Source organism: Apus apus, chromosome 5 (genome assembly GCF_020740795.1).
Source record: "Apus apus isolate bApuApu2 chromosome 5, bApuApu2.pri.cur, whole genome shotgun sequence".
In the NCBI taxonomy this organism is placed as follows: Eukaryota; Metazoa; Chordata; class Aves; order Apodiformes; family Apodidae; genus Apus; species Apus apus.
The window spans coordinates 62,836,271-62,847,044 of NC_067286.1; the positions used below are offsets into that span (position 1 = coordinate 62,836,271).

The 10,774-nt window shown below is 52.8% G+C and overlaps 1 protein-coding gene across 2 annotated transcripts in view; it reads left to right on the plus strand.

The window, feature by feature from the left end:
* Window positions 1-10,494, plus strand: part of BMP4 (bone morphogenetic protein 4) — a 55,173-nt gene extending 44,679 nt beyond the window's left edge. Inside the window, exons 1-3 of one of the 2 annotated variants that reach the window (XM_051621168.1) lie at window positions 7,318-7,466; window positions 7,939-8,315; window positions 9,393-10,494. In XM_051621168.1, the coding sequence (XP_051477128.1) occupies window positions 7,946-8,315; window positions 9,393-10,237 (1,215 nt within the window). In that variant the 5' untranslated portion in view covers window positions 7,318-7,466; window positions 7,939-7,945 and the 3' untranslated portion in view covers window positions 10,238-10,494. Of the gene's footprint in view, window positions 1-7,317; window positions 7,467-7,938; window positions 8,316-9,392 lie in introns of those variants that run through there. The other variant, XM_051621169.1, reaches the window with a different exon arrangement.
* The last annotated feature ends 280 nt before the right edge of the window (window positions 10,495-10,774 follow it).

Sequence of the window (10,774 nt, forward strand, 5' to 3'; positions counted from 1 at the left end):
GGAGAGAGAGTCAGGCCAGGTCTTACTGCTGTAGATGAGATGTGAACCCTGTGGTGTTTCTCACGAGGTGTGGGGTACTACTGCATCCCCAAAAACCAAAAACTATTTTGTTTCATCTGCTGTAAATAAGAGATTGTACCAAGTCTCTGTGTCATGTAACTCTTCCAACACACTCCCAGGGTCTGGAGCTCCACCAATAGGGTTTGAAAAGCCACCTGTTTGCTGGGTTGGAATTTGAAGACCTCTTTGGAACTAATGTTTTTTTTTGCTTTATTACTGAGAATGGTGCAAAATGCTCTTGATCTTCCAGAGTGGGGGTTCTGACATGCCTTTAATTCTAATTGCCTCCTTTCCCCTTTTTGCTTTAGTGACTTCACTGGTAAGCCTATGCTTAGCCACTTGGATAAAGTAGGTTCCTGGTGATTCAGCCAGTGTCACAGAAGCACAAAGCTGAACCTAGACCTTCTGAAGTCCAAATTAACTCTCTCATCATTAGGCCAGCCTTTCTTTAGGCATCCTAGTCCTTGCAGCACTGAACTAAACCTATTGCCTTTGAACTTCCCAGGAAGCTAAAGGCCTCCTTTAGGCTGTTGAGTCAGTGTCTGTGTGTGATGGAAACAGGGAAGGGGAAAAGAGAGAATTCCTTATGTAGAAAAGAGCCATAAATTAAATGAGGTTTCACAGCTGGCACAAGCTGTGCCCCTGCTCAGGTGCTTTTGGGGAGGAGTTGTTTGGGAGAGGAGGTGGGTTTTGATTCCGCTTACAAGAGTTTTTTGTTGCCCCAGAATGGAGAAGGGCAGGTAAGAGTAAGTAAGAATGTCTCTGCCTTGAAAATAAACCCAGCTAACACCTCACTTGTTAGCTTGCTTTATCAATAATAAAAGAGAGCCCTGCTGCACTGTAATGAAGCAGGTCCTGCAACAAGGTTTGTCAGAAGGACTGCAGGTTCTTTTACCTCCTTTCTCCTGCTGTACAAGACATTGCCCTTTTCATGAGGATTAAACCTGTAGGATATTTGCAGTGATCCAGGTTGTCCTCACAAAGTTGCACTAACCCAGATTGTTAGCACTAGAACAAGGCATCAGGGTCCCACCTTGGTTGGGATCCTGTTGCTCTTAGTTTGTTTTAGCCAAATGTGTTGGATACATGTGTGCCTCTGTGTGTGTGTGTGCTCCTTGACAAGGAATGCACAGAATCAGACTGGTTTGGGTTGAAAGGATTGTCTCCTTTCTTCTGTTTTTAAGTTTTTAAGGATGATTTTTATTGTTTTGCAAATGCTATTAAAAGATTGACTGTCCCACACAGGGACAACATTTAGCTGCTTTTATTTGACTCATTCAATTTTTCACTTTTCCAAGATCCCCAAGAATGAGCCAGACTAGAAATGTCACCCCTTGTTTTTCATGCCTATTGTCTATCTTCTGCTGTGAGAATGTGAGGTCTCTGCTGCTAAATACTGTCCTTTAAGGGACACTTGGGCAGCACAGCAGAACTAGGAGGCCTATGTCTTAGGGAAGTCCTTCAGCAATAACACTCACTGAGGAAAGGTAGAGATATTTGACTGGTCTGTTATTAAAGTCACAGAATCCCAGACTGGTTTGGGTTGAAGGGACCTTCAAGGTCATCCAGTCCCAACCCCCTGCCATGGGCAGGGACACCTCCCACCAGCCCAGGCTGCTCCAAGCCCCATCCAACCTGCCCTTCAACACTGCCAGGGATGGGGCAGCCACAGCTTCTCTGGGCAACCTGGGCCAGGGTCTCACCACCCTCACAGCAAAGAACTTCTTCCTAATGTCTAACCTAAATCTTCCCTCTTCCAGTTTAAAGCCATTCCCCCTTGTCATGTCACTCCCTGCCCTTGTACAATGTCCCTCCTCAACTTTCTTGTAGGCCCCCTTCAGGCACTAGAAGCCTGCTAATAGATAACGTGTCATTTCACATCATGTCATACGTACAAAGCCCACACAACCGGCAGCCTCATACACATGTGTGGAGGAGGAGTCTTTCCCTCTAAAGTGATCTCTCTCTCATCACGTGTCTGTGGGATCCACACTCACTGTGTGAGGTTCCTCAGTCAGTACTTCCTAAAAACAATCCTTGCTCTGAGGACTATTTGTGAGCACACGCTTGGTCACCAGGCAACTGGTACAAACGAGCCCCACTGGTTTATTATTGCTGGAGATGGAGGCCACAGGGCATGTACGTGTTTCCTGACTGGGAATGCTGAGCAGGATCCTTCCTCTCTGCTTTCAGGTGAGGATGTTCACATTAATTCATCAATGTGCTGATACTTCCCAGCACTTGTGGTAATGCCTACCAGTAAGTCCTTTGCAAATCAACTCGAGCTGGTGTGAACTATTTTTGCAGCAGTTGTCCTGCCTGGCTTATGTACGCCTTGTGCTACTGTTGGAAACCATTAGAGCTTCTGATGAGAGCAGATCTCAAGATATAATTAAAGGACAAAGACAAACGTCAGCACCCTGGAGGTGCCACGTGGTTGTGTGGAATGGTGGAGTCGTCAGCCTTGCCAGACAGTGAGGGATGAAGTGGAATGTACACGGAAGGAGCTGCCAGCGCTCGTGGTGTTCTCCAAAAGCATTCGTGACTCAACAGATCCAAAATGAGTCTGCTCATCTGAGATAGCCAGGCAGCTGTATGGTGTTTGTTAGAAGAACGGTGGGTTTTGTTAGTACAGCTACAGTTTTGGAGCAAGAGGAATGTGTTCTTCATCTTCCGGAGGTTCTTCTTGCTCCTCAGGGATGAGGCTTTGATTGAGTGGGCAGTAGGGTGGTGTGGAAGGAAACGTGTGCTAAAGGCAACACTTCTTTCCAAAAGCTGCATGAGATCGTGTTCTTCTTGTAACACTGATCGAGGAAACCAACAGATGGATGATTTTACAACAGATGGCTTAAAGTGATGTGTCTATCACAGTTCAGGAGATTCTCAGGGACTTTTTGCAAGGGCATGTAGTGATAGGATGAGGGGGAAACAGAAACAGGGAAGATTTAGGTTAGACAGTAGGAAGAAATTCTTTGCTGTGAGGGTGGTGAGACCCTGGCCCAGGTTGCCCAGAGAAGCTGTGGCTGCCCCATCCCTGGAAGTGTTGAAGGGCAGGTTGGATGGAGCTTGGAGCAGCCTGGGCTGGTGGGAGGTGGGACAGTCAATCTTTTAATAGCATTTGCAAAACAATAAAAATCATCCTTAAAAACTTAAAAACAGAAGAAAGGAGACAATCCTACTGATTTGGCTGCTGTGTATCTGATTACCAAAGACTGCCTTCTTGTAACTGCATTTTTCAGATGTTCCCACACAGTGTTTTTTCAATGTATTTGTTAAAAAGAAAATCTATTTGGAATAAAAAAGCAATCCTGAACCTGATTCTCGTCTTAGCTCAGGAGTGGTTCTAGACATGGTCCTGACACCTCAACGGAGACGCTTTAATATGAAGCAGAAATACAGACCAAGCTGGGCCCAGTCCTTGTGTTTCAGGAGATCCATGGATTTCTTTATTCAAGAGAAGGCAGAACATGCTGATAGGACAGGTCAGCTCCAAAGCGTTCCAAAAAATAAGGAAAATCTCAGAGTGATTGTAAAAAATGTTCCTTTTTTTGCCATTCAAGCAGCTGCCCTTGTTTTCACCAGTTGTAGTTTGGCCCTTTAGTGAAGAGCTGCTTTGGAAAATAAAATCCCTTGGAGCTGTTTGCTCCATTCCCTTTGTTTTAATGGACAAGCTTAGGCAGTTGAAAGGAAAGAGTAGGAGGCAATTGATCTTAGCCCACTCATGGGCATCTCCTCCTGTAATTCATGTCATTAAAACTTCTCTGACATATGACTTTATTTATTTATTTAAGGTTTTAGGCTTGTTTCTGCTCAAGCACAAATCTGGTGACACAAGCTTGGGTTTGTTGTTGGGTTTTATTTTTTCCCCCCAAGGCAGGTTGTTTGCAAACTTTGGAGCCAGAAAGGTGCAGCTGCTCTAAAAATAACAGCAGATGCAAGGACTGGTTTGGGAAGATCTCTCTCTGTGCCCTGGTCCAGAGGCATCTCCTGAAATGTTGCCATTGGGAGAAAAGTTTGCCTTGTAAACAGAGCTGGCCTAATTTCTAGAGGTGCTGAACCCCAACCTGCAGAGCCCGCTGGTAGGTCATGAGCACGTGGAACCTGGAAATGGGTGGGATTTTATCAGGAACATACCTGAGCAAATGCATGGTTACTGGCTTGAAACTAAAGAGGGGACATAATTTCCCCTTGGCTAGTGAGCTCTGCAAGCTGAGCTGGGTACCCAGGCTCTAGGAGACCTGCCAGCTCCTGGGCTTCTGGCTGCCACTGACAAAACAAGTCTTCTGTCACAGTCGAGGTCTGTAGGTAGATGAATCACCTCTTTGTCTGGCCATCTTTTAGGGTGACGTCCCCAATGACCTGCTGCTCAGCCTCCAAAAGAGGCCACTGGTCTTGCTGTCCAGGCACAGAGATCTCCAGGAGGTTTTTCACAGAAGTCAGAGAGGGGGAAAAAAACCCTGGCAGCAGAACCCCAAATATGGCTGGGATTGGATCATAGGCAAGAACCACCCCAGTCCCCCTCTCACCCACCTGAGATGGGATGCAGGGGGAGGTGTGTCCTGTGTGGAGCACAGCCCTGGTGGTCTCTATTTTTCACGTGCTGGATCTTTAAACCACACAAGGTTGCATCTACCACTGAAGGAAGCGGTGCTTGCTTTGCAGACCTTCCACATTTGTATTTTTAGCTCCATTTTGGCATCCACTTTTTTTTGGTTGGAATATATAACACCCTCAGTTGTTCAGCCTGCCTGGACCGAGTTCGGCTGATGTGTAACTCCACGGGCTGGAGCAGCAGCTCCATTCAAGGTGAATTACCCTCTATGGGGCTGAGGAAATACAGCTTCTGTAGAAAGGCGTTTCAGCTCCCTCAAGTAAATGCTACACTATTTCCATCCGTGGTCCTTCCCTTGTGGTTTGGGCTACGTATTTACATTTTAAGGAATAAATACTAGAGCTTTCCCCATGACTAACGCTTCTTAGTAACCAATAAGCTACTCCAATCCACTGTCGCCTCCTGCAAGAGCCTAAACCACGCTGCTCCCCACTGGCTTGCTGTCCCCAGCTGGCCACCTCCTTGCTCAGAGTCATGGTTAACCAAGCCTTGCATAAGCAACTGTTTGGCTCTTGGTTTAATGGGATGGCTTAGGATGGGCTGTGGGACCGAATTCCTCAAGTGACCAACATTTCAAACACGGCCACCCTCTGATCCTGACAAAGCTGAGGCCTTTAGACAAAAGGGAGTAACCTCTCAGTGCTGCTGCTGCTCCCACAAAGAGGGAGCGAGCTGCTTTTCCACATCCAGAGGTCTGTTTTAAGAGCACTGCTGTACAGGCCCTTGCGTTGACTTTGTTTATAGACTGGAGTATTTTCAATGAAAATGTTATTTAACTTTAAAAAGTTGCACAGCAGCTACTCCAAAAATTGTTTTTCCTGGTGAGGAATAACACACAGTGTGATATGTTGGAAATGGCGATAGCAATATTTCACAAATTTTGATGGATTCATGGTCCAAATACCTTGCTAACAGATGTTTCTTTTAAACTCAGAGTGGTATAGGAATAACTCAGAGATATTACAGTGTCAGCACTGCCTTTTATCTGTGCGTGTCCTTTCGGTGACATCTCTGGGCTTTTCTAATGCACGGGTCAGGTCTGAGCTAAAAAACAAAGAGGAGCGGGGAATTAAAAGAAGTGGGATCTGGTGGTGTGTGAGTTTTGGGGCAGTGCTGGGGGGGAGCTGAGGCCATGAGCTTGCTGTACCCGTGGGCACAGCAGCCTGCTGGGTTGTGGGAACGTGCTGGTTTACAGTCCTTGTTTCTGAGCTGGCTTTTGGTTCTGGTTAATTGATGAACTTCAGAGTTCCCATGGCCGCTCCACGACCACATCTTTCAGTCTCATAAATTAACTGATTTTGCTCTCCACGGGTGACAGTTTGCCCAACACAAAGGGATGCCCCAGCAGGGCAAAGGGACAATGTTTTAATGCCCTGGTGTTTTTTCTCTATCATGGGGTCATTCAATCTGCTCGGTCTCAACAAACACGTCCCATCCATCGCTTTTCATTAGGGGGTCTTGCCCTGGAGCTGCCTTCTCCACACCACGTGGGTAGAGTCTCTCCCAAGGAGCTGCCTTCTCCACACCTTGCTCCTATATCAGCATTCCCTTGTTGATGCGTGCTGGTGGAACACCATTCTCTCCCCAAAACCCATCTGGGAACAGCCTTGGGAAGCCTGGTTCTCTGTCTCAAGCCCAAAGCTGGCCCAGGGCAGCGCTGGGGTGGAGGTTTGGGGCAGGGAGCATCCTTCCTGCAGGAGCCTCCTGTGCATATCCCACTGGAGCAGCCGGCAGTGCCCGTGCACAGCCCGTGCTGCCTTGGGAAGGTTCCTGCTGCACATCCAGGTGGGGGTCCGGGAACCTGGCCTGGCGGGAAGAGAGCAATTCTGGCAGGGAGGAAGGAGGGAGGGGAAGGAAGAGACGATCCAGAGGGCGAATGGGAAGGCAGGGCAGGGAACGGGGCTGATCCATGGGCTCGGCAGCGGGTTCCCAGCCCCCGGGAGCGTGTCAGGGTGTCCAGCAGCGCTGGCTGGGGTGAGCACGGGAGGAACCAGGGCTCTGCCGCCGTCCCTCTCTCCCTGCAGCTGCTTCTCATTCCCGAGCGCTCCCTCCTTCCCTCCCTCCCTCCTCGTCCGGGGAGAGGCTCTTCCCGAGTTTCCCCTTCCCAAGTCTCCTTTCCCAAACCAGCCCCTCGGCGGGTCCCGCGGTGCCCTCAGGGCAGCCGCCCCACGCCGTGACACCGCTGCCGGGGGGGGGGACACCCACGCACAGAGTGGCCCCGCACCTCTGGCCGTGCCCGTCCCCCGGGGATGCACCTGAGCGGAGCGGGGGAACCCCTCCGGGTGGGGTGGGGGGGGTCACCCCTTCCCCCGCACCTCCAGCACCGCGGGGCTCCCGACCCCCCGGGGCCAGGCCGGGTCCCCCCCCCGCACACCCCCCCCCCCCCAACCCCCGGGGCGGGCCGGGAGCCTGGTGCGGGCGACGGGGCGGGCCGGGCCGTCCCCCGCGGGGCCGGGCGGGGCGGGGGCGGGCCGGGGGCGGCGGGGCCGGGTCGGGCCGGGCCGGGCCGGGCTGAACGGGGGCGGGGGCGGCCGGGCCGGGCCGGGCCTTTGGGGTGGGGTGGGGTGGGGGGGGGGGGGGGTGTGCGGCTCCACGTGACTGCGGGGCCGGCAGAAAACCGGGTCCGGCGGCGGCGGCGGCCGCACTGAGCCCGGGCGGCGATCGCGGCAGGCGCTCGGCAGCCGCTGCCCACCCCCCCCCCCTCACCTACCCCCCCCCCCAGGCTTTCGGCGCGGTGGCTGCGGGCTGGCTCTCCAGAATCATGGACTGTGCTGATATGCCTTGCTTGCTGTCAGTGAGTACAGCCCTCTTCTTCCTCGGCTTCGCTCCTTGCCTTTGATATTAATTTTTTTTCCTATTTTTCTTCAAAACTTTTTAAATTATTATTATTTCTTTTTTTTTGGCGTCTTGTCCCCGTCCTCCCCTTTTCGCGGGGGGGGGGGGTCGGGCTGCGGCGGGACGCGCGCACCCGGGGACCCCAAGTCCGGCCGCAGCTTCGCCCCGGCCCGGCCCGTCGGGGCGATCGGGGCCGGGATGCGCCGGAGACCCCGGGAGACCCTCCTGCCCTTGGGGCTCATCCCCGCGCCTCTGCCGCCCGGGGGCTGCTTCTCATGTCGTTTTGCCATTTTATTCTTATGATTATCAAGCTTATTCGCAAGAGAAGGAGAAAGGGGGGTGGGGGTGTGTGTGTGTGTGTGTGTGGGGGTGGGTTTCGCTTCTCATCCTGACTTTCCTTGTTGTTTGTTGTTGCGTTTTTTACACCCCAGAGACACCATGATTCCTGGTAACCGAATGCTGATGGTCATCCTACTATGCCAGGTCCTGCTAGGAGGTACTAACCATGCTAGCTTGATACCGGAGACCGGCAGGAAGAAAGTCGCAGAGCTCCAGGGACAAGCCGGATCCGGACGCCGCTCTGCCCAAAGCCATGAACTCTTGCGGGGTTTCGAAACAACTCTGCTGCAGATGTTCGGGCTGCGAAGGCGGCCTCAGCCCAGCAAGTCAGCCGTCATTCCTAGTTACATGCTGGATCTCTATCGACTCCAGTCTGGAGAAGAGGACGAGAGCCTCCAGGAAATTAGCCTGCAGTACCCTGAGCGATCGACCAGCCGGGCGAACACCGTGAGGAGTTTCCACCATGAAGGTCAGTGATGGGAGGAGGTAAAATTCCCAGCCCTTGTAAGCGAGCGGGATTTCCTTGCTTTTGGAAGCTCAGAAATGCATTTAGACGCAGGACGTGCCCGGCCCTTAAATTTCTGGGAGGAAACCCCCCCCCCCCCCCGCCCCTTTCCCCAGCCCGTGTGTGTGGGTGACAGGGGTGCTGCTCTGGCTGCTCTGTACTTTTTCCAGCATCCCGTGCTTAACCCGAGCTTGACCGGATTTTGAGGTGCTTTCACTTCTGTTGACAACAGCGGGTTTCCTTCGGTGCCTTTGCCTCGGGGTCACTCCCTGGGCTCGCGTGGATTTAATGGCTCTGGATCGGATGCGGGAGTAAAGTGAGGGCGGGATCTCGCCCCTGGTGTGTGTTTCTTTTGAACTATCAAAGCGGTCGCTGCCTGGTTTTGCTCTTAAGAAAGAAAAAAAAAAAATGCAAGAAAAAAAAGAAAAGCACAACCCAAACCAACCCTCCTCGAATTTAATACTTACAGCTGTGTGTTTATAAGGTTTATTCAATAGGTTCTTGTAATCTGATCCAAATGTTTCCTAGCGGATGTTTCTTTTCCAAAGTAAATCTGAATTATTAATCCAGCCGCATCATTACCGCGTTGGAATTTGCTTCTCTTTTCTTCCCCCCCCCCCCATCGCCCCGTAACAAGGCACCTCTGTGCTGCCTGATGCTGCACCTCGCTGGGGAGGTGATTTTGGAGGGATTGGGGGGGAACTGAGGAGGTGGGGGAGGGAAGGAAAGGGGGAAAAAAGCCTCCCCGAAAGGGGAAAAGCCTTTCCAAACCGGGAAGCGAGACAGGAAGGGGTGGCCCGGTGCGGGTGCAGGCATGTGGAGGGCGAGGAGTGAGCGGCTCCGGGGCAGGAGCTGCTCCGGGTCTGGATGCGCGGGGGGAGCAGAGAGGAGCAGGTGAAGCGTGGGTGCTGTGGCTGCTCCGGGGGCTGTGTCTGTCTGGGTGACCCGAGGCTGACGTGCTCTTCCTTGCTTTTTTTTTTTTTGGCTTTTTTTTCTGTCCCGTCCCCCCCCCCCCCCCCACCTCGCCTTGCCCCCCTCCAGAGCACCTGGAGAACGTCCCGGGTCCCAGCGAGGCTCCCCGGATCCGCTTCGTTTTCAACCTCAGCAGCGTGCCGGAAAACGAGGTGATCTCCTCGGCGGAGCTGCGGCTGTACCGGGAGCAGGTGGAGGAGCCGAGCGCGGCGTGGGAGAGGGGCTTCCACCGGATAAACATTTACGAAGTGATGAAGCCGCTGTCGGAGCGAGCTCAGGCCATTACGCGCCTGCTGGACACGCGTCTGGTGCATCACAACGTGACGCGCTGGGAGACCTTTGATGTGAGCCCGGCCGTGATCCGGTGGACCAAGGACAAGCAGCCGAACCACGGGCTGGTGATCGAGGTGACCCACCTCCACCAGGCACAGACTCATCAGGGCAAACACGTCAGGATTAGCCGTTCTTTACCTCAAGGGGGGAGCGGGGACTGGGCGCAGCTCAGGCCCCTCCTGGTCACTTTCGGGCACGACGGGCGAGGCCACTCGCTGACCCGCAGGGCCCGCCGGAGCCCCAAGCACCAGCGTTCCCGCAAGAACAAAAAAAACTGCCGCCGCCACGCCCTCTATGTGGATTTCAGCGACGTGGGCTGGAACGACTGGATCGTGGCACCCCCGGGCTACCAGGCGTTTTACTGCCACGGGGACTGCCCCTTCCCTCTGGCCGACCACCTCAACTCCACCAACCACGCCATCGTGCAGACGCTGGTGAACTCGGTGAACTCCAGCATCCCCAAGGCCTGCTGCGTGCCCACGGAGCTGAGCGCCATCTCCATGCTCTACCTGGATGAGTATGACAAGGTGGTCCTGAAAAACTACCAGGAGATGGTGGTGGAGGGGTGCGGGTGCCGCTGACCCCCTTCCCCACCCCCCTCCCCCTCTCCTCCCCTTCTCTCTCCCCTTCCCACCCCAACCCCAGAACTGCTTGCTACAGCTGGACTCTCCTCTAAACTAAACGTTCACCTTGACCTTATTTATGACTTTATGTGCAAATGTTTTTGTTTTGTTTTTTTTTTTTTGACAATAATGATCATATATTTTGACAAAATATATTTATAACTACGTATTAAATGAAAAAAAAAATAAAATGAGTCATTATTTTAAAGGTAAAACGCATCTCGTGTCTCCTCCGCCTCTCAGGGTGCTGCTGAGACCGTGCTGGCTGGGGGAGTGCAGCAGGGAATTGGATCTTCTCTCCTTCTCCCCTTCCTCCTGCTTTCTCTCCACCCTCCCTCCCCCTTTTTCCCCCCTCCCCCCCCCCCTTGAAGGCTTGGCAAATTTTAGTCTTTTCTATTTCTCGCCGAGGTACCGTGGATCCCCAGCCCCCTGCCCCGTGCTGGGGGCTGTGGCACCTGGGAGATGAGGGTCCCTGGAGATGAGGAGCTGCTTCTC